The sequence below is a fragment of the Hypanus sabinus genome, chromosome 13 (assembly GCF_030144855.1).
Source record: "Hypanus sabinus isolate sHypSab1 chromosome 13, sHypSab1.hap1, whole genome shotgun sequence".
Lineage (NCBI taxonomy): Eukaryota > Metazoa > Chordata > Chondrichthyes > Myliobatiformes > Dasyatidae > Hypanus > Hypanus sabinus.
Window position 1 is genome coordinate 7,957,332 of NC_082718.1, and position 24,320 is coordinate 7,981,651.

The 24,320-nt window shown below is 39.7% G+C and overlaps 2 protein-coding genes across 4 annotated transcripts in view; one reads left to right on the forward strand and one right to left on the reverse strand.

Moving 5' to 3' along the window:
* The window catches only part of exoc4 (exocyst complex component 4), a 502,794-nt gene extending 492,868 nt beyond the window's left edge, over positions 1 to 9,926 (reverse strand). For all 3 annotated transcript variants that reach the window (XM_059987073.1, XM_059987074.1, XM_059987075.1), the window contains exons 1-2: positions 9,797 to 9,926; positions 3,075 to 3,459 (exon numbers count right to left, since the gene is read on the reverse strand). In XM_059987073.1, coding sequence (XP_059843056.1) covers positions 3,075 to 3,459; positions 9,797 to 9,876 — 465 coding nt within the window. In that variant the 5' untranslated portion in view covers positions 9,877 to 9,926. The remainder of the gene's footprint in view (positions 1 to 3,074; positions 3,460 to 9,796) is intronic.
* A 326-nt stretch (positions 9,927 to 10,252) lies between these two features.
* Positions 10,253 to 24,320, forward strand: part of chchd3a (coiled-coil-helix-coiled-coil-helix domain containing 3a) — a 276,683-nt gene continuing 262,615 nt past the window's right edge. The window contains exons 1-2 of the mRNA XM_059987076.1: positions 10,253 to 10,510; positions 19,255 to 19,375. Of these exons, the coding sequence (XP_059843059.1) occupies positions 10,430 to 10,510; positions 19,255 to 19,375 (202 nt within the window). The 5' untranslated portion in view covers positions 10,253 to 10,429. The remainder of the gene's footprint in view (positions 10,511 to 19,254; positions 19,376 to 24,320) is intronic.

Below are 24,320 nucleotides of genomic sequence, written 5' to 3' on the forward strand. Positions count from 1 at the left end.
TCCCAGGCAACGTTTCTAGTATTGTTGTCTGGACATATACGTCACCATATACAACCCTGAGATTCATTTTCTAGTAGGCATACTCAGCAAATCTATAGAAAAGTAACGATAGGCTCAATGAAAGAGCAACCAGTGTGAGTCAGTGAGTAAGTGGGGCATCTGAGTGTAGTTATTCCCTTTTATTCAAGAGCTGACGGTTGAGAGGTAGTAATTGTTTTTGAACCTGATGATACAAGTCCTGAGGCTCTGTTGTCTTCTCCCTGATGGGAGTAGTGAGAAGAGAGCATGACCTGGGTAGAGGGGATCTAGGATGATGGATGCTGCTTTCCTGCAACAGCATTTCATAAAGATGTGCTCAGTGATTGAAAGGGCTTTACCCGGAATGTACTGGCTAATTCCACTACCTTTTGTAGGATTTTCTGTACAAAGACATTGGGGTTCCCATACCAGGCTATGATACAGCCAGTCAATACACTCTCCACTACACATCTATAGCGTTGTCGAAACTTTAGATGTCAAACTGAATCTCTGCAGCATTATAGAAAATTTTGGAACTAAGATTACCAAAAGAAAATTATATCCTTGGAGCACAAAAGAGGCTGCTGGAGGAACTATGCAGGCCAGGCTGCAGGATGGTCAATGTTTCGAGTCAAGACCTAGCATAACAAATGCCAATGAAGATTACAGCACATGTAGTCTCTTGTGTTTTCATCATCTACTTGGAATTCTGTTACAATGATTGTTATGATGTAGACAGAAAAGATTCAAGGACATTTTTAAAGGGTCCTTGGAAAAAGAGCAACACCTACATACTCCCATGCCTGCTCAAGACAAAGCAGCATTCGGATGAACATTGAGAATGAGCATCAAGGATACACAGAACCCAGTACTATCAACGGTAGGGGCTCATTAATTCTCAGGGACATAACTTCTTAACTTTCCACTTAGATTTCATATTAGCTTCATCTGTCAACTCAGAATTCCACTAACTGGACCAGAAGCAGTTTAGTTCAGCAGTTAGGACAATACTTTACAGCACCTGCTGGAAGATCAGGGTTCAGTTCCCATTGCTCTCTGTAAGGAGTTTGCATATTCTCCCTGTGAGTGCATGGGTTTCCTCCAAGTGCTCTGGTTTCATCCCATATTCCAAAGATGTACAGGTTAGGGTTAGTAAGCTGTAGGTACGCTTTGTCGGTGCTGGAAGCAAGTCTACAATACTAGAAACGTTGCCTGGGAGAGGATGCTAGTGCTGTTCACTTACCCTGCCAATGAAATTGGAGGCTTTTGTAAAATTGTGTTGATTGTTGATACAAATGATACACTTCACTGTAAATTTTAATGCTTCGATGTACGTGTCAAATAAAGTTAATATTTATATCGTTAATCTTTACAATCCCAAGAAACTGCTCCTGAAATAACAATATTCAATGGGATAGGATTGCACAAATTTTGGCTGCAACTACTTTTAGTACTGAAGAACAGGCAATGCTCTACAGCAAGGATTATTAAGGCAGGAGTTGGGTAAAAGTTTTGTTGGTTGTTGGGGGTATGCAAGCAGAAAATCAAGCAGATAGTAGCAGTGGATTTGCATAGGTATGTGCAGAAAAGGCATAAATAGCAAGAGTAAGAATTCTTTTTAAATGCAGCAAGCAACGGACAAAATAAATGCATTTCAGGGGTTGAGGACACAGGCAAAAAGAAGGGGCCAGGGATGATCAGTTCAATGAAAAGTTAAAGAGGATACCTGTCTGAAAAAAAATTGGCATCTCTATGATCTACTCCAGCAGCACACACTTAATCCATTTCAGATTTGCTTGCCACATGTACATTGAAACATACAGTGAAATGTGTTGTTTATGTTAATAACCAACACACTTTAAGCCAGCAAGTGTTACCACACATTCCAGCACCAACACAGCATGCCTGCAATGCTCAGTAGAACAACATAAGCAGCAGCAACATCAGAACAAAGCAACAGTAGCAAAAGAAGCCCCTTTCTCACCCTCCCACCCACCTACCCCAGTACACATCACAGACAGGCCTCCCAACCCAGTAAAGGCCACCTCTGGGCCTTCAGTCCTTGGACCTGGATTTCTGATATCTTCTTCACTGTGTACTGTTTGTAGAACCGATGTTACCATTTAAACTACACATCTTCCCCTTTATTTTTGTCAGCCACTCATTTTGTCAATTGTAAGACAAATCAAAAGACCAGATTTTGAAATATTTCTTAGCATTAGCACCAACATAGTGTTTCCCTATTATTTGAGACTTGGCCGAATGACATTATGATTTTTCTCAGCTATCGTATTACCATAAACACAGCTGATGTCAGGCAAAGCCTCCAGTTCCTGCCTTCTCTTCTTTCTTGAGCTGGCGATGTACAATTTACAGCACAGTCAACTATCAGCATTTAAATATTGACAGAATAATATATTTATTCAGATAAATTTATGTTCCTTCTTCAGTCAAGCAAAATTATGAAATGCCAGTGTAGCAATATAAAATCATGATCTGCATGATTCAACCTTGACCATATCAATTTAGCACATCGGTTCATATTTTTCTCCAAATGCAGTTAATCGAAACTGTATAGATTCCATTTATATTGCCTGTATATTTATTACCCTAAGCTAATTTTTAACAGCACATAAAGTTTGGTCATTTTGGTACCTACATTTGTCTTCAGACTATGAAACAAAGAACCAATTTACAGATGGATTTATTTTACTTTAAGACATGGAGAAAATCCCAGCAGCTTTACTCAAGTGAAAAATCAACCGTTCACAAGTCAAAATTAAAATTTGTAATTCTCACTGTCGCTTTCCTGTAAGATGTTTCCAGTCTACTGGAGCCCATTTAAATGGGCCAGTATGTAAAACGTGATTATAACACTTTCTTAAGTCTAACTAAATCCCACAAGGTAAGTTCCAAAGTTCTCCAATTTGGTTTATTGATAGCAGTTTGACTTGAATGTAATGATCTTCAATTAACGACAACTGAATGTCTTATTTCAAACCTTACTGACAAATAAACCATACACTTCTGTTTGGGTAAACAACACAGGTACTAACCAGCATGTCCGTAGCCTGAAGATAATGTTTGCCTGTCATGCATCGCTCCAGTTTCTGAGGTACCTGTTTGATACTCTCAATTTCATCCAGCAGGTTTAGGACATGCTTATGTTCAATTCCTTCAATCCACAATTTACGTAATTCATCTCTTTTGCAGTGCAGCAGCATTTTGCATGAAAGCAGATTCTCTTTCACTTGCTTAATCTTGTTACGTGAGCTAGTGATACGTTCGGTGATGCTTTGGTATGTCCTGATTGCCGTGGTTAGTTCTGTGTAATGCTGAACAATCAATTCATCCAAGTCACGGTCACATTTCTCATAAGCTTCCTCCAAACGACCCTTTTCAGCTTCTCGATCTTGGACATCATTGCTGGTTGACAGAGTTCTAATAAGAAGACACAACAGGTATTAGATTATACTTTCAGAAAGAACGAAGGATAGAAGTATTCTAATCAATATCACATGAACCTTTGAATTGCAATCAGTATTTGAATACTGAATGAGATTTTTTTTGGTCTGTTCAGCAATACTCTTTAATGCTTGTAATGTTTTAGTTATTTCTCTTCAGACGATTCATTGTCAAAAAGACGACACAAGTGAGAACTATACCATGTTAAAGGGCATAGCAGAAATCATAAAAAACTATGACAACAAAGGAGGCAATTTGGCCAGTCTTACTTGTACCAATGGCAAATAGAACCCAAACTGAGAAAAAATGTACTCTGAAAAATTCAGATCTGGAACTTAAAATTGTTAAGGGGTGGAAAGAATAAGCAGAGAAAGGCTCTACTCTCTGGTCCCAAAAGACTGAAAGAAAAACTCAGTCAATCAGACAAAATTCTTACATGTTTTGACAAGGTAGATGTAAAGATGATGTTTCCCCTGCCTGAGCTGTCTGGTACAAAGAGCCAGTCTCAAAATAATAGGTGTCTTGGGCACACTGGAGGACATCTGTGCATTGATGGCTTCTATATGGCAACTGATATCTATTTTTAAAGTATATCTTAAGAAACAACCTGTACAGTACAAAGTTCAGCATAGTACAGTTAATTGGGGAAAACTTTGACATACTCCTTTCCATTTCTTCCTAGATCTTCTTGATAAAGCGCTTTCATTAAGGAGACAGACAACGATCTCATTTCCAGAATAGCTTTAACAACAGCAGTGAGATCAATATTCTGTCCACACATGAACACCTAATGAGTCAGGTGATTCTCACCATGATCTAAAAGTCATCATGCTGGTTGAAAGCTTTGATGTTGTGATATTCTGTGAATGACTTTGGCAGCTTTCTTAGAAATTCTTTGAAAGAGTGCCATAGGATCCATAATTGCATTGTCCTGCAAGACTCTGACGACATTTGTGCAGGTTACTGGCTAATAGATTAGTGATTGTCTTTGACTCTCGAGTCCTTGGCTCGAGTCTTCGGCGAGGAGACGACGCCAGGCACAACTGCAGAGGGTGAAGACATGACTGCTAAGCTGATTCAGTGTGCTACGTGCATGATGTGGGAGGTCAGGGACACTGATGGTGCCCCAGGCTGCTACAGCTGTGGAAAGTGTGTCCAAATTCAGCTTCTGAAGGAGCATGTTGCAGCACTGAAGAAAGAACTGGATGACCTCAGGTTTATCCGCGAAAACGAGGGTTTTCTGGACAGGACCTACAGTGAGGTTGTTACACCGAGGATACCGGAAGAGAGAAAGGGTGCAACGATGAGGAAGGAAAGGATGCATGAAGCACAAGAGACCCCAGGGGATTTACCTCTCGTAAACAGGTTCACCTTCTTGGAAGCTGTCAGGACAGAAGATACTGCCAGTCTGAGAGGCGGACAGGTCTGAGAACCGAAAATGGGTGCAGAAGCGGAACCGAGGAGTCAGACATCAGGAAGAGCCATGGTAGTAGGGGACTCTATAGTAAGAGGTACGGAAAGGGGTTTCTGCAGCAACAGGCGAGATTTAATGATGGTGTGTTGCCTCCCTGGTGCTAGGATCCAGGACATCACGGACCGATTGCAGGGAATCCTCAAGGGTGAAGGTGAACAGCCGGAAGTGGTAGTGCATGTTGGCACAAATGACATCGGGAAGAAGAGGAAGGACATTCTGCAGCGGGACTTCAGAGAACTCGGAAGAAGGCTGAAAAGCAGGACTTCCAGGATGGTTACCTCTGGTTTGCTTCCAGTTCCTCGTGCTGGAGAGGGCAGGAACAGGGAGATAATGGATCTGAATGTGTGGCTGAGGAACTGGTGCAGGAAGCAAGGATTTACATTCTTGGACCACTGGGATCTGTTTTGGGGTAGGGATGAAATGTACAAAAGGGACGGGTTGCACCTTAATAGGTGGGGGACCAGCATTCTGGCAGACAAGTTTGCCACTGCAACACGGATGTATTTAAACTAAGTAGTGGGGGGGAGGGGATTAATTGGAAATATAAGGATGGAGTTAAAGGGAAAGTGAAAATAAGAAAAGTTAAAAAGGACAACAGAATCAATGGAGTAGAAAGCTCAAGAAGAGATCATACAGCATGACCAAGTGAAATAGGAATTGATATGAAAGGAGAGGGGAGAACCAAATTAAAAGTATTATGTACGAATGCACCAAGTATAAGGAATAAAGTAGATGAGCTTGAGGCTCAGTTGGAAATCAGTAAGTACGATGTTGTGGGAATAACTGAGACATGGCTTCAAGCGGACAGGGCCTGGGAAATGAATATTCAAGGATATATATCTTATCGAAAAGACAGACTGACTGGCAGAGGGGGTGGGGTGGCTCTGTTGGTGAGGAATGATATTCAGTCCCTTGCAAGCGGGGGGACATAAAATCTGGGGATATAGAGTCGGTATGGATAGAACTGAGAAATTCTAAGGGTAGAAAGACCCTAATGGGAGTTATCTACAGGCCCCCAAACAGCAGTCTGGATGTCTTGTCTAAGTTAAATGAAGAGTTAAAATTGGCATGTCGCAAAGGTAATGATGCAGTTGTCATGGGGGATTTCAACATGCAGGTAGACTGGGAGAATCAGAATGGTACTGGACCCCAAGAAAGGGAGTTTGTGGAGTGCCTCCGAGATGGATTCTTAGAACAGCTTGTACTGGAGCCTACCAGGGAGAAGGCAATTCTAGATTTAGTGTTTTGCAATGAACCGGATTTGATCAGGGACCTCGAGGTAAAGGAACCATTAGGAGGTAGTGACCATAATATGGTTTGTTTTAACCTACAATTTGAGAAGGAGAAGAGAAAATCGGATGTGTCAGTATTACAGTTGAACAAAGGGAACTATGGAGCTATGAGGGAGGAGCTGGCCAAAGTTCAATGGAACAATACCCTAGTAGGGAAGACATTGGAACAAAAATGGCAGGTATTTCTGGGAATAATGCAGAAGGTGCAGGATCGGTTCATTCCAAAGAGGAAGAAAGATCCTAAGGGGAGTAAGGGGTGGCCGTGACTGACGAGGGAAGTAAGGGGCAGTATAAAAGTAAAAGAGAAGAAAGTATAAAATGGCAAAGATGAGCGGGAAACCGGAGGACTGGGAAGCTTTTAAAGAGCAACAAAAGATAACAAAAAAGGCAATACGCCAAGAAAAAATGAGATACGAAGGTAAACTAGCCAAGAATATAAAGGAGGATAGTAAAAGCTTCTTTAGGTATGAGAATAGCAAAAAAATTAGTTAAGACCAAAACTGGGCCATTGAAGACAGAAACGGGTGAATTTATTATGGGGAACAAGGAAATGGCAGATGAGTTGAACAGGTACTTTGGATCTGTCTTCACTAGGGAAGACACAAACAATCTACCAGATGTAATAGCAGCCAAAGGAACTAGCGTAAAGCATGAACTGAAGGAAATTTATTTTAGGCAAGAAATGATGTTGGATAGACTGTTGAGTCTGAAGGCTGATAAGTCCCCAGGACCTGATGGTCTGCATCCCAGGGTGCTTAAAGAGGTGGCTCTAGAAATCGTGGACGCATTGGTAATCATTTTCCAATGTTCTATAGATTCAGGAATAGTTCCTGCGGATTGGAGGGTGGCTAATGTTGTCCCACTTTTCAAGAAAAGAGGGAGAGAGAAAACAGGGAATTATAGACCGGTTAGCCTGACGTCAGTGGTGGGAAAGATGCTGGAGTCAATTATAAAAGAGGAAATTACGACACATTTGGATAGCAGTAGAAGGATCAGTCCGAGTCAGCATGGATTTATGAAGGGAAAATCATGCTTGACTAATCTTCTGGAGTTTTTTGAGGATGTAACTATGAAAATGGACAAGGGAGAGCCAGTGGATGTAGTGTACCTGGACTTCCAGAACACTTTTCATAAAGTCCCACATAGGAGATTAGTGGGCAAAATTAGGGCACATGGTATTGGGGGCAGAGTACTGACATGGATTGAAAATTGGCTGGCTGATAGGAAACAAAGAGTAGTGATTAACGGGTCCCTTTCGGAATGGCAGGCTGTGACCAGTGGGGTACCAGAAGGTTTGGTGCTGGGACCGCAGCTGTTTACAATATACATTAATGATTTAGATGAAGGGATTAAAAGTAACATTAGCAAATTTGCTGATGACACAAAGCTGGGTGGTAGTGTGCAATGTCAGGAGGATGTTATGAGAATGCAGGGTGACTTGGACAGGTTGGGTGAGTGGGCAAATGTATGGCAGATGCAGTTTAATGTGGATAAATGTGAGGTTATCCACTTCGGTGGCAAGAACAGGAAGGCAGATTACTATCTAAATGGAGTCAAGTTAGGAAAAGGGGAAGTGCAACGAGACCTAGGTGTTCTTGTACATCAGTCAATGAAAGCAAGCATGCAGGTATAGTAGGCAGTGAAGAAAGCTAATGGCCTGCTGGCCTTTATAACAAGAGGAATTGAGTATAGGAGTAAAGAGGTCCTTCTGCAGCTGTACAGGGTCCTGGTGAGACCCCACCTGGAGTATTCTGTGCAGTTTTGGTCTCCAAATTTGAGGAAGGACGTTCTTGCTATTGAGGGAGTGCAGCGTAGGTTCACAATGTTAATTCCCAAATGGCAGGACTGTCATATGTTGAAAGATTGGAGCAACTGGGCTTGTATACACTGGAATTTAGAAGGATGAGAGGGGATCTGATTGAAACATATAAGATTATTGAGGGATTGGACACGCTGGAGGCAGGAAGCATGTTCCCGCTGATGGGTAAGTCCAGAACTAAAGGCCACAGTTTAAGAATAAGGGGTAGGCCATTTAGAACAGAGATGAGGAAAAACTTTTTCACCCAGAGAGTGGTGGATATGTGGAATGCTCTGCCCCAGAAGGCAGTGGAGGCCAAGTCTCTGGATGCATTCAAGAGAGAGTTTGATAGAGCTCTTATAAATAGTGGGGTCAAGGGATATGGGGAGAGGGCAGGAACGGAGTACTGATTGTGTATGGTCAGCCATGATCACAGTGAATGGTGGTGCTGGCTAGAAGGGCCGAATGGCCTACTCCTGCACCTACTGTCTATTGTCTATTGAATAAAGGTACTCTGGATTATGTGTCATGATGGAAAAGAGGAGTGCAACAGTTCATGGCCATATTTCTCCTTCACAACTCTGGGGAAAGGCAGAATCACAAAACAGTGAAACTTGATTCCTATCATCACTTGCTGCAGTCACGCACAAAGGCAGACATCTGGTTGAGAACTACAGGGGGTACATATCAATCAAAATTTCTGCAGGTTGACAAGTCACAGTTCTGAAAACATATTTCACCTTTAGCTCCAGATGAAACAAGAAAGTTCTTGAGGGTTATTACAGTATGAACCACACTGACAGTAAGTACTCCACCTTGTATCTGATGGCCAGGTTATTCTCCCACAACAAAGAGTAAGAACTGTTAGCTGTACATCATCTATTCCGTATCCTTGCCTATATACTACATCCAGCACTTTGTGCATGTACAAGCTTGTCAGAACTATATTTAAAAAAAACCAAATGATGAAAGGAACAAAAGAATCACTCCAAGTAACTGCCAAATAAAACAGCCTTGCTTTTGCTGCAAGCAGCATTGGCTCCATATTCACAGTCACCATTTTTCTAAATAAAACATGATGGCAAATATCAACCTCTCAAATAAATAAGTTTCTCTCACAGAATGCTACAGGATCGTTTAAATCCACCTTTTAGCATGCATCACTGAAGGGAAAAGCAATAACTTTAATGCTCATCACTTGAACATAATTCATCATTCAAGACATGCTTTATTTCTTCTTCTTGAAAGTCTAATTTATTTGTGTCCAACATATATCTAAACTACAAACAATTAAATTATCTTTATGTAAAGGACCTTTAAAGATCCTTTGCATTGTGTATGTCCATTGTAGGTAGATTATGTATATAGGGTTATATAGCAGAGAAGCTGGCCCAACCAGTCCAAGTCGACCAAGACGCTTATCCTATGTGTGATTAGGTAGTCTCATATTCGGTCCATATCCCTCTCATACATTCCCATCCCTGTACCTTCTAGGTCTTTTTAAAGTTCCGTTAGTCCTTTTTAGGTTTTTTACACCCAAATGAAACTAAAGGACAAAATCCGTGAAATTTATAAGGCATAAGCTCGTGTTGGCTTTCGCAAGGCAAAGAATTCACTGTGGAGGATTTCCTCCCTTGGACATCCTGTCAAGTGACAGCAAAACAATTATTTCACCGACTAAGAAACAGAAGGTAATTTCCAGAAAATGAAAGGCATTTCTGAATCATGCTCCCCCTCCACAACACTCACCTTATTACGGAGATAAGTAAACCAGAGGGATCTTTACTTTTGCTAATTGCGGTCCTGTACTTCCCACTGTCACTCGCCATCTTCTCCAATCCCGCCACCCCCCGCGCGCCGTGATTGACAGCCGGGGCAAATGCCGAGGCTGCACGTCCGTCGGGTGAGACTCTGACAATAAGCTCATCGCAAGCAAAACTAAATATATTTATATGCATTATAATAACGAATGAAGCTTTCGCTATCCCAAGGAGGTTGGTGGCTTACTACTTTAGATTAGCTGCTCTGTATATGAAGGATTAAACTACAGTTCCCATAATTCTCTGAGACGGCAACAATTATAACTTTATTTATATTAGGTTAACAGACACATTCACTGAGCGCATTGGCAGCGGGTCATTCCATCGCACCACCCAATCAATGGTTCGCTTTAATTTACGTGACTGTAACCCTCACAACTGGCAAATCGGCGTTGGCTTTATTGGTGGATGGTTTGAGTGAGAGGAATGATGGTGTGATCGGTGACGGCCTGACTGGAATTGTTTTTTCCCATGAATAATAATTACCCTGTTGCTTAAACCTCTGGGAGCGATCATTAGTTTCTTTTTCTGAATTAATTTGTTTCTGTTCAATACTGACAAGATGGGAAGCAGTGGAAGCACTAAACGCGTTTCTTTTGAAGCAGATGAGAATGATCAGATCACAGTGGTGAAGGGCATTCGGGTGAGTGAGTCAATGTGACAAACTTTCTTCATGGGAGCCTTGTCACCTTTATCTGATTGTTAACAAATCCCACAGTTAACTGTATTAAAGAAAAATACTTTTCCACTCTGACCTTATCAAGTCTTACAAAACTTTTAATTTAGTTTTTGGCGCTGTATGAAGTTTTTAGTTTTTTAAGAGTGTAAGCTTTCTGTGTTGCATTGTTTCTGGAAATAATTTCTTAATACAATGTAAGGTATTAGTTATAATTCAGTTGTTGAGAAAATAAAGGAAATTAATCTGAAATTCTCCTGCTCTGAACAAAAAAAGTTGAGGTGTTATTGGAGTTTATTTTTGGAGAATGAAACTAATAATATTTTATTAAATCTATTTTAATTAATTTGTGTTCAAACATAAACATATATCTTGGTGATGTTCTTTTTATTATGATTGTGTTCAGAAACTAAAAGCAAATCCCTAAGTGAATATACTTGCATACACTTAATCATGGGATAAAGTGGAGAGCTGTACAATAAATTAGTGAACTTTTAATTAAGAAAGGCATTTGTAGCTGAATCATAGAAAGCATATTTATCTACAATAGATATACGTGATCAAGATGGTGGTGAATCTTTGGAATTTTCTGACCATAGTGGTACAGTCATTGAACCACAGAATCATAGAACGTTACAGCACAGAAACAGGCCTTTTGGCCCTTGTTGTCTGTGCTGAACTATTTTTCTGCCTAGTCCCACTAACCTGCACCTGGGCCTCCATACACCTCTCATCCATGTACATGAATTGAGTTCATTCAAATCAGATTAACAGATTTCTAGGCAATAAAGGAATCAAAGGGTGTGGGAATAATGCAGGAAAATTGCATCGAAAGAAAATACCAACCTTGATGGATGGTGAAGATAAAATAAAATAGCTTTAAAGCACCCCAATTACTTGGTTTCTCACCTGCTTCATAGACTCTGTAACACAGAAACAGGACCAATGGCCCAACCTGACCAAGCTCATCATCTGCCTGCATCAGGCCTATATCCCTCTGTCTTTCCTGTCCTTGAGTCTGTACAAATGCCTTTTACATGAGGCACAAAGAGCTTGCTTTCTTTCGCAGTAAGAAGTTGGCAGGTTAAAATGCCAGTGCAGGTATTTAAGCTAACTAGTTTGTCACTTCAATTGGGTGTCTGGTACATAGTTTAAATTAAAGTTGAACAAAAACTTACTGATGTTGCAAATTCATAATAAATACACAAAATACTGGGAAAGAGAGATAAAGGATTTGCCAACTGAAACATTAGCTCTGTTTCATTTTCTGCATGTTGTTTAATTTGCTCATTGTTCCAGTGTTTCCTGTTTTTATTTTTTCTTATGTTTCAGGCTAACATTGAACTGAGACTCTGCCCTAGGCTTCAGAACTGCATTCTGAGAATATAATGCTCCGGATTATGTTTAATTTCTTATCAGTACTTTTAATTCATGTTACATAACTTATGTTTGTGCTGTCTTGCTTTGTCTTCTTCAGTAATAGTACAAGTCTACTTAACTGGAACATTGTTTTTGGTGTTGTACAAGATACATTATAAATACAACTTAATGTTATTAAAAAGAAAATGCATGCATTTCACATAATATTCCAAAGCTCCATTCTAAAGGAGTTGAAGAAGTACTTCAGGATGGAAGTAATAGGATCATGGCAAAATACCCTTTTTTCAACTGGGACTATTGAGTAAGATTTGAGAACAGAAATCAAACTAAATGTTAAGAATCTGTGAAAGTCTCTACCTTGGTAATTGAGATTTTCAGATACTGAATGCATTCGAGAATAACTAAAGTGTTAACAAAACTGATTACTTCTATTGTTAATGAAGTAATAGTTTAAGTATAATGGTGAAAATTGAAATACTGCATTTGCTGAAAGTAACCTAAAAATAGAACATTCTTGTACTGAATACATTAGAATAGGTCTGTGGAAGGCAAAACAGTCTTACTAATTTGTTACTAATGACCCTTCAACAGCGTTTATTAAATTCTTCCTGGCATTTTGCACATTTCCATCAACCTTTCTTTTAAATAGTGCAGGGGTTGTCTGCTACAGATTCCCAAGTTAGCAAATTGAATGTAAAAATTGAATTCCAATAGTTAGAGCAAAATTGAAAATGATATGAAGGAAAGAAAGGGGTTTTGGTTTAGTAAAGTGGGTTATAGATATCACAAACGAGAAGATCTGCAAATCATGGAAATATAGATGTCACAGTGTTGGACTCTTCACTATGTCATATTTATAACAATAACTTGGGTGAAGGCATTATTATGTACCCATGGGTATCTTGTACTTGTCACATGACAGTGGTGTTGAAGCTATACTGGACTTAAGGTAGTGGTCTTGTAATGGTGGAGTGACGTCATTTTCCCGCCAGTAGAGGTCATGTGACAGTTTTTTTTAACAGGTTATAAAAGGAGGACCCCTCCCTGTGAGGAGGGGCAGTTCGTGGTTGGATTTGCCATTTTGACTCCATGCCACTGTGTGGTCCAATATTATGACGCAGTTTGGTTGAAAGGTGGAGTTTTATTTAATACCTAAAGTTTAAAAGGTCATGGCTGGCAGTTTCTTTATAATACTGCCAGTTAAAAATCGGTGGAGAGTGAAGATCAGAGTTCGGGAGTTAAAAGATCGAGGAAATTCGATTTTGACGGTGAAACAGGTTTGACCTTGTCTGATCCTCATTCGGAAGGAATTCGTTGGCTGTCCCCATGTTAACCCCTGCGAATAATAGCAAAAAGGGTTGGGTACAGTTTTGTAAAGGAAAGGTTAGTGCCTTTAAGCCTTTTCATTTTCATCTTCGTAAATTCTCCGGGAAAAGTATAGTTCGACTGGGAACCGCAGCAACACAACGTGAAAGAGAATTTAAATTGTCTAAAAAGTCTCTCCTTTAATGGACATTTTGAACTTTTGCAGTACTACTTTGAAGAACTGTTTTTGCAACATCGCTTTAAGAACTGTTTTCGCTTTATTCCTTTAAGAACTGTTTAAGCTGTCACACAGCAGCTGATTTCCGGTTGCATTAGTCGTTTGTTTACTTTTTGGGAGTTTGTTTTTCAGTGTTTAATAAATGTTTTATTTGTTATAAAAATCCCTGCCTCACTTATATATTTATTGTTGCTGAATCCGTAACAGTATATACAGTTTGCTGAAGATCTCAAAGTGTTGGTAAAGTAACAGAAGTTTGTAAAGTAAGTGACAAATGCTCTTCTTAACATCCAAAACTTGGGAAGCAGAACAATACTGGTACATGTCCTTTTGAGCTTTCAGCAGAGAGTGAAATACTGTCAGAATTTGAAAGACAGATTGATATCTCCGTTACTGTTGCTTCCATATTAAAACAAAGATTAAATGAGAAGGTTTCCAGCATTGGGGTTATGAGATAAACCTCAACAGCATATCTTCTTAGTGTAAGAACTACTGCAAAGGAAGATGCTGTCCTTAGAATCTCTGTTACAGATTTAAGACTGTAAGATATAGGAGCAGAGTTAAGCCATCTGGCCCATCAAGTCTGTTCTGCCATTTCATAGAAACACAGAAAACCTACACAGGTTTCCCCCACTGTCCAAAGGTAGAGTGTTCCTATGAAACCTTTTTAAGCGGAAATGTCGTAAAGCAAAAATGCAATTACCATTATTTTATATGGGAAAAATTTTTAAGAGTTCCCAGACCCAAAAAAACTTATCAAATCATACCAAATAATACATAAAACCTAAAATAACATGAACATATAGTAAAAGCAGGAAGGATATGGTAAATATACAGCCTATATAAAGTAGAAATATTGTATGTATGGTGTAGTTTCACTTATCAAAATCGGGAAGACAGTGAGCCAAAATCAATTTGGAGAAAAAAATAGGCACATACACGCACGTGCACAAAACTGCCCACACAGGGCTTCAGGGTTATGATAGTCTTTCTCAGGGTAAACACACGATTAAATTGGGTGTCTTTTTTTCATAAAAGCGAAAATCCTCTTTGGTTAGCGAAATCAGGTACTAATGTAGGTTTTTTTTTGTAGCAGTGAGCTGTCATAAAGCGAACGTTCGAAAAACGGGCCACCTGCACCACAATATGGGCCCTTTGGCCCACAATGCTGTGCCGAACATGTACTTAATTTAGAAATTACCTAGGGTTACCTATCTAGCCCCCTATTTTTCTAAGCTCTGTGTACCTATCCAGAGTTTTCTTAAAAGATCCTATTGTATCCGCCTCTACCACCATCGCTGGCAGTCTATTCCTCACATTCACGACTCTCCGCGTATTAAAAAAAACAAATAAACAAACTTACCCCTGATATCTCCTCTGTACCTACTTCCAAGCACCTTAAAACTGTGCCCTCTCATCATGAATGATCCAATTTTCTTCTCAACCCCAATTTAACAGTTAGTTATTTGAATCTTGTTTTGTCATCATTATACTGTACAAATTTTACAATAAACGTAAATACAATTCTAGCTAACAAATGTAAAATGGTGATGTCATAATTTTGTCCAGTGTCAATAAGTTCTAAGTAAATGATAAACCCATTGAATCTGCACATCTAATGTCATCATGTTTTACTTAATAATTAATTTTGTATCACATGCTTTGATAGATACTTTATTGACAGCCATGCCTTCAACCACCTAACATGATAAACTTTCCATGTTTATGAACTTTCCATAAACTTTCCAATTTAAAGTTCAAAGTAAATTTATTGTCTAAGGGCATATGTTACTATATAATGCCTTGAGATTCATTCTCTTGCAGGCGTTCACAGTAAATCAAAAATACAGTAGAATCAATGAAAAACTACACACGAAAGAAAGACAGCCTTTGTACAAAAGAAGAAAAATTGCAAATTTTACAAAAAAGTAAATAAATTAATTAAATAAACAATATTGAGAACATGAGTTGTAGAGTCCTTGAAAGTGAGTCCATAGATTTGGGAATCAGTACAGAGTTGAGGAGAGTGAAGGGTATGTTGGTTTAGGACAGGGGTCAGCAACCTTTACCACTGAAAGAGCCATTTGGACCCGTTTCCCACAGAAAAGAAAACACTGGGAGCCACAAAACCCGTTTGACATTTAAAATGAAATAACACTGCATACAATGTTTTTTTTTGCCTTTATGCTATGTATAAACAAACTATAATGTGTTGCATTTATGAAATCGATGAACTCCTGCAGAGAAAACAAAATTAAATTTCTGCATGCAACAAAAACATTTTGAACTCCGAAAAAAAGATGTTGGGTTGAAGGTTACTTTTAAGTAAAATACCCAATGTCTATTTGAGTCCTTCTTGGATTTATGAAAAACACCAAACTTAAATTTTCCGCCAGCAGCAAACCAAAAATAACGTCAGCCAGCTGTCAACCTGAAAAATAATAGGACTATTTCACTGAACAATGAAAAAATATGAATATGCGTAAAATAATAGGCAATTAAAATATTTATCATACTTGGTTAATGGGATTTCTGCTCCTGGACCTCAGCGCACAGCGTTTGGACATCAGGGCTGTATGACGTCACCTTCATCTTTACACAGGATCGCAAGCTGTCATCTGTGAGGCGTGCGCGATGTTTGTTTTTAATAAAGTTCATGTTGGAGAACACCTGCTCACATACATATGTGGATCCAAAGATCGACAGGACTCCAAGCACATACTTTTTAATGTTTACATAAATGTCGGGGATAGCATTCCATGTTTCAAACACAAGTTTGTCCGGATTGGGGAGGTTTTCAATATCACTCCAACTGAGCAAGAACGGCCTTCTGACGGGCAACATCTTCAAGGTCTGCTGTCAAGCGTCTAAACTTGGACACCCATATGTCTTTGTCGGCTGTGTCGGCCAGTTCCATCTCAAGATCAGGTTGACTCACACCTGCCAATGCAGTCGTATTCAGTAGGGATGGATCGATGCTTAGGGGAGTGACCGGGAAGGATAATGTGTTTTTTTCCCGTCTGAACTCACAGAAGCGTTTCCCAAACGATGTTTGCATTGCGATGATTGCAGAATGTAAATACTCCGAATTTATCATGTCGTGACCTTGTTTGAACTCTGAAATTGGGGAAGTGAGACAATGTACCTTTCTGTAAATCTTTGGCAAGCACTGTCAACTTGCGCTCGAATGCCAAAACATCCTCCAACATGTGTAGGGCAGTACGTCCTTTCCCCTGAAGAGCTGTGTTCAGCGTGTTCAGGTGCGCTGTCATGTCTACCATGAAGTGTAGATTTTCCAGCTACTTTGGCTGTTCCAGCTCAGGAAAGGTGAGCCCTTTGCTGCCCAGGAAAGTTTTCACTTCTTCCAGACACGCGACATAGCGTTTCAGCACTTCCCCTCTGGATAGCCAGCAATAAAAGCACCTTGTAGCGGTGTGCTACACGCAGTCAGTGAACTGCAGTCAAAGATAACTTTATTCAAACTAAACAGCCTTGCTTTTAAGCCTCCCTCAACCTGCCCCCCCCATGGGCGCGGATGCTCCAAAAGACAAGTACTCAGAAACCCCCGTAAGCTATCTCCCTTAGCCTAAACGCTGGCTAATTGTGAGCCAGTTCGGATGTGCCAGGAAATGGGTTGCCACAACGTTTTATTTAGATTGTACAAGATCACCATAATCTTCAAATTTAGAATTACATTTGAAAAACTAACAAACTAACATAAAATACATTTTAATTAAATACTGACCATTTATTTTCCAAAGCCACAGGGAGCCGCAGCACAGAGATGAAAGAGTCGCATGCGGCTCTGGAGCCGCGGGTTGCCGACCCCCGGTTTAGGAGTATGGTGGCTGAAGGGTGTTCCTAAACCTGGTAGCATGGAACCTATGGCACCTGTACGTCCTGTTGAATGATAGCAGCAAGAAGACAGCATAGTCTAGTTACTGGGTTTCATTGATACTTTGCTAATAAATTTACTTAGAACTTTAAATATCAAAGTTTCATATTAAATAATGGATTCTTGTGGCAGCACTCTTTAGAGATGTGCTTTGCCTGTGACGGACTGGGCTACATCAACCACTTTCAGTAGACTTTGTTTTTTGACTTTAGTATTTCTATACCAGGACATGGTGCAACCAGCCAGGAAGCTTCCCACTGTTCATCTATAGAACTCTGTCAAAGATTTTAGATGACATGCTGAACTTGTGCAAACCTTTAAGAAGCTGTTGTGCCCTTTTTGTGACGGCACTTGCGTGCTGGGTCCCAGACAGATCTTTCGATATGCTAATGCCAAGGACCTTCTCCGCCTCCAATCTCCCAGCTTCCTCCTCCTACAGTCAATAATACGCTCTTTAGTTTTGCTGATGTTGAGTGAAAGGTGGTAGTTATAAATTTTGAAGAGTATTATACTTAAGTTGCTCTTGGAAGGAACAAACTTTCAATTATGGTCCTGGGAACTTATCTGTTACATTGTGATGAAGAGCGATTTTGTGGTACCTACCAAGTTTTCTTATAAACTTTATAAGCCCCGATAATAAGTATGTGTATCTGTACTGGAATCTCAGTAAATTAATCTTGATCGCAAGTTGTATTGTGGTCAACTGCAGATTTCTGCAGCATTCTGGACTCGGGGTCTGGACTCTTTTTTTTGTGTGGCTGTATTTACTGATATCTTACATGTGCTTGCTATCTTGTGTGTACTTTGTGCTGTGTGAATGTTGTTATTGTGTTTTGCACCTTGACCCTGGAATAATGCTCTCTCCTTTGGCTGTATTCATGGGTATTCATGATTGGTTGAATGACAATTAAACTTGAATTGAAATGAATTTGCTTCCTAAGATTTTGTCTTTTATGTCTGACAATGAGCGGATTTTTATCCAGCTTGAGTAATGTCCTAACAGAAAGGTATCAGTGAAATATTATATATTTTGTATTTCCGCAAAGGAGGCTGCCCATGAAATTCAAAACTGCTAAAGCCAACCTCACAAGTGTTGACATTTATCACAGGCTAAAATTTGAATTTTCTTTGAAATTTTATATTAAGACTTGTGACCTGTAGAGATGTAAACATTATTTCCATAATTCACAGATTATGTGCCTGATATGAAATGAGTTCTCTGCTGCAAAAACTATTAAGCTCTATAGCAGTTTCTGTAAAATAAACCAGATCCACCAAGAGACCAAGCACGGAGACTGAAACTTATTGACGTACTTCCAAACAACAAAGTTCCGAAGTTGAAAACATTTCTTTTGATCCTTTATTATGAAACCAGGAAAGACAAATGATCTTATAGTATTCTTGAAAAAAAATTAACAGATCTACATTAGTGATATAGCGATCCTGACATTCAAATCAGCATAACTAACAGTTCTAAATAGCGATATCAGAGTTGGTGTCCTATACATATTTAAGAGTAATTAAATGTAATTAATCATCAACAAATAAAAATCATTCCTGGCTCTCCAACTCTCAACGAGACTAAACTAAACTAATCTTCAGTGTGAGTACATAATAATACTCATTTGCTTCTATCACACCCCAACCCACTATAATAAGCACACCACAAAATACGATACAGACAGAAAATAGATACATTGCTCCTATATTATCCAAAGATGAAGTAAATCTGGAAATATACACAGAGTGCACAATACTGAAGCTTTAAGAAATATAGTTTGTGTTTGGAAGATTTAATCTGTTATTTTATCAATATTGGAAGAACGTTCTGCATAATTTTGTCAAAATTGGGGAAATCAGCCTTGACAGTGTTACATTATTTCCTCCAAACAGCTCTCTGATAGTGTCATCAGCCGTATGCGGGATACTTCTCCATCTGCTGAAAAGTCACAGCCATCTCCTTCAGAACAAGCTTCAAGTGGAACTTCACCACCTCCTCCAGTCCAACCAATAGGTATTTTGAAACTGTTTTATGTTATTTGCCCTGTTCACTGTGAAGTTCATGGCTTACTTAAATTGACATGTTGTTTTATCACAAAGTCATTTACATTCTAGATTAAATCTTCAATGAATAGAATTGTAAAGCAGAACTTGTGAAAATAGATTGGAAAGTGATTGGAAAAAATATACCAGTAGGGAAAGAGAACAAAATTAGGAAACGTATATTAGCCATTAAGATATACATGCTGCAAAAGCAAAATCTGTAATGTACATTGAAAATTTGGAACATCAAGTAGGTTGCACATTGTGATGTGAGCATGATGTAGATTTGGTTTCTGGATCTAGAGTGGACGGATCAGTAAAACATTAAACATCGTTAAAGGTTGTTCCCACAGAGCAAGATAATTAGGGAGAGGAAAAATAACTGGGAAACTGAAAATCCAAGGTTGGGAAATTTTTGGAGGGCTGTAATATTTGGTATGTGAGGGAATCAATTTGCCAATTTGTACATGTGGCCTCTGAAGGATTGAGGTATCACTGCTTAGGTTTCCATTCAGATTCTGTTTTCCCCTCTCATCCCAACAATTTGATAGATTAATAGACTAATGTAAATTATCCCTTTTGTCTAATTGGCAAAAAAATTAAGAGGGAATTTGAGAGAAAATTACTTTGAAGGGCTGCAGGAAATCAAAAGGGAGGGATAAAATCTGATAAGATTATTTTGCTGGGAGCCAGCGTGGATCGACTAGGTTGAACGGCCTTGTGTGAAATAGTAAGTTACACATTTTTGTACTGTATCCAGATAGTATCTACTCTCATGTACCATTTCTGATTTCTCATACTGAAGCATAGTAGTGTTACATTTCTTTCATCTATTCAAGTAATAAGCTTAAATTCTTCAACATTATTACTTAGTCAGTTTATTTTTCTTCAGAATCATTTTGCTGTTGTAATTCTGATGAGTCAAAAGGAGCTATTGGTAAGGATGCTAAGGATTTGTTAGAGACTTGTGGATGGTCAAAAAAGATTAAAGACAAAATGTACATTAAAGTAATTGGCTGTGAAAGGCCTGTTGTAATGAGCTAAGTGTGTGGTGCCGCACACTCCTATTTCAAAGTTAATAGTCAGGTTTGAAGAAATGAGTCGTAAAATCATAGATAACTACAGCAGAAAAATTAGCCCCTCAACCAATCCAATCCAATCCATGCCAAGCTATTTAAGCTGCCTAGTCCCATTGACCTGCACCTGGACCATACTCTTCCATACTCTTCCCATCCATGTGCCTATCCAGACTTCTGTTGAATGTTGAAATTGAAATTGCATCCAATGCTTGAACTGGCAGCTCATTCCACAGTCTCACCACTCTTTGAGTGAAGTTTCTCCTCGTCCCCCTTTCACCCTTAACCCATAACCTCTATTTGTAGCCTCACCCAACCTTAGTGGAAAAAGCTTGCTTGCATTTACTCCATCTATACCCCTCATAATTTTAAATATCTCTGTAATCCTCTCAACACACATGACTCAGCAGTGAGAAGGCCACCTTTCATAAACAATATATATCTAGGGTCAGTATGATTTGTGGTTTACCAAACAGGAACATTGTGATGCTCTGATTTTAAAACACCTCGATTTGAGCCTGCTGTGACCATGCACAATTATCAGTCGGCAAGAAATAACAGATTGTTTACCTCATAAAATGATATTTACTAATTTCAGCTTTATCAAACAGTTATTAAGAGAAAGAAAAGGGGGTAAAAAAGGACCATTACAGTAAACCAGTCTAAATGTGCACAAAACTTTTTGGAGTTCCTGTCTTCCAAAGCTGGGTGTAACTGTCACACACAGCACCGAACCCGCAGTCTGTATGAAAGACCGAGCTTCCCTTAAAGTCCATCTCAAACAAATTGGCTCTCTCTCAGGAGCATCTGCCCTTCTTCTTGGAGCCATTCATCTGCAGAAAGTACTTCTTGCAACAGGGACTCTCCTTCCTACGGCATTCTATGACATCTTCCTTTCTGTCCCACTCTAGAGCTTGCGCCAAAAAGACCCCAAATTAGACTACTGTCCATCACAGATTTCTCTCTGCCCCGCTCTCTCTAGAATTTTCTCCAGACCTCAACATGCTGATTGGCTGACACAACATTCCTAAGTTGAACAACAGCTTATCTTAGCCGAAACCAAAGCATTCTACCAGCATGACACACTGCTTTTGCAGAAAATTGCTAAGGGGAAATACCTACAGCATAGCAGTACAACTCTTAACCTGGGCATTACACCTCTATCAGATCTCCCCTCAGTCTTCTGCGTTCTAGAGAGTAACGTTCTAACCTATTAAATCTTTCCTTATAACTTGGGTCCTCCAATCCTGGTAACAGCCTTATAAATTTTCTCAGAACACTTTTTCTCTTTTAACCTTATTTACATCTTTCTTGTAGGTAGCTGATCAAAATTGCACACAGTATTCCAAATTAGGCCTTGTCATTGTTTTATCACCGGCTGGTGGCACAGTGGCATCAGCATCGGACTTCGGAGCGAAGGCTCCCGAGTTCGAATCCAGCTGCCCCCCTTGCACACTTTCCATCTGTGCTGGGTTGAATGTCGAGCTAGCAACCCTGCGCCGTAAAAACAAGAAAGCCTGCTAAAAAAATGCCATCACGACAGTGTTCCGATGACTCCATTCGGAGTTAAGGGCTTTCTTCTTCTTCTTCTTCTTCAATGTTTTATACAACTTCAACATAATATCCCAACTCCTGTACTCAGTACTTTGATCTATGAATGCCAAAGTGCCAAAAGCTTTCTTAGTGACCCTATCTACCTGTGATGTCACTTTAAATGAATTATGGACCTATATTCCCCTATCTCTTTGTTCTACCGCCTTCCTCAGTGCCCTATTGTTCATATTGTGTGAGACCTACCCTGGTTGGTCCTACCAAAGTGCAGCACCTCACACTTGTCTGCATTAAATTCCATCTGCCGTTTTTCAGACCATTTTTCCAGCTGGACCAGATTCCACCGCAAGCTTTCATAGTCTTTCTCGCTGTCTACTACACCCCCAATCCTTGTGGCATCAGCAAATTTGCTGATCCAGTTAACATAACAATGGACCCAGCACCAGTCCCTGTGGCAGTCCACTTGTCACAGATCTCCAGTCAGAGAGGCAACCATCTTCTACTGCTACCACCACCACCAATCCCCGCCCCAATGTCTAATCCAATTTACTATCTCATTTTGAATGCCAAATGACTGAACCTCCTTGACCAACCTCCCTTGCGGGACCTTGTCAAAGTCCATGTAGACAAGATGCACTGCCTTGCCTTTGTCAGCTTTCCTGGTAATATCCTCAAAACTATAAAGTTGTTTAGATATGACCTACCACATGCAAAGCCATGCTGACTAACTCAAATCAATCCTTGTCTATCCAAATACCTGTATGCCTGATCTCTTGGAATACATTTCAATCACTTTCCCACGACTGATGTCAGATGCACTGGCATATAATTTCCTGGTTTATTCTTAGAACCTTTCTTAAACAGTGGAACAACAGTAGCTATACTCTAATTCGCCAGTAACTCATCTGTCATGAAGGATGATTTAAATATCTCTGCTATGGCCCCTGCCATTTCTGCACTTGCCTCTCACCAGGTCCAAAGGAACGCCATTTCAAACCCTGGAGATTTGTCCACCTTGATTTGCCTCAAGACAGCAAACACCTCCATAATCTGTATAGGGTCCATGACCTCGCTGCTGCTTTGCCTCACTTCTATAGGCTCTGTGTCTATCTTCCACTTAAATACAGATGAAAAGAATCCATTTAAGAGCTCGCTCCATCTCTTTTAGCTCCATACATGGAATAACCATTCTGATCTTCCAGAGGACCAATTTTGTCTCTTACTATCCTTTTGCTCTTAATGTATCTATAGGATCACTTAGAATTCTTCTTCCTCTTGTCTGTGAGAACAAACTTATGGATTGTATTAGCTCTCCTGATTTCTTGTGTTCTCTTGCATTTCTGATTCTCCATAAGTACCTCATTTGTTCCTACCTATCTGTACTTGCAAGTCACCTCTTTTTTTTTTGTTATGTTCCCTTAACCATCAAAATTGGTCTTTCTATAATTTAGAATCTCAACCTGCGAATAAGACCTATCATTTTCTATAATTATCTTCAAACTAATAGCACGATCACTAGATGCGAAGTGTTCCCTTACACAAACTTCTGTCACCTGATCTGTCTCATTCCATAATAGTAGATCAAGTATTGCGCACTTTGTCATTGGAACTTCTATGTACTTATTAAGGAAACTTTCCTGAACACATTTGACAATCTCTGTCCCATCTAGTACTTTTAAAGTATAAGAGTCCCAGTCAATATGTGGAAAATTTAAAAAGCCTACTATAATAACCTTATGTTTCTCGTGCAGTCTACAGCTCTACAAATTTGTTCCTCTAAATCCCAGGGACTATTGGGTGGTCTATAATATAGCTACTTTAATAATGTGGTCATACCTTATTTATTTTCCACCTATAAAGCCTCAGCAAACGAGTTCTCCAGTCTATCCTGACTGAGAACTGCCATGACATTTTCCCTGAAAGGTAAAGCCATCCCTCCCCCTGTAATCCCTCCCACTCTATCACATCTCAGACAATGGAACCTTCAATTTTGAGCCACCAGTCCTGCCTCTCCTGAAATCGTCTTACTAATGACTACAATATCATAATCCCATTTGTTGATCCATGCTTTGAGCTCATCAGCCTTTCCTACAATATTTCTTTCATTGAAATATACACAACTCAGAACATTAGTCCCATCATGCTCAACCTTTTCCTCTTGACTTTGTCTGAGGTTGTGACAACATCTGCCTCAACAACCATTCTACCATCTGTTCTGGAACTCTGGTTCCCACGTTCATGCAGCTCTAGTTTAAATCCCCCCCCCCCCCATACAGAAGTTCAGCTGTT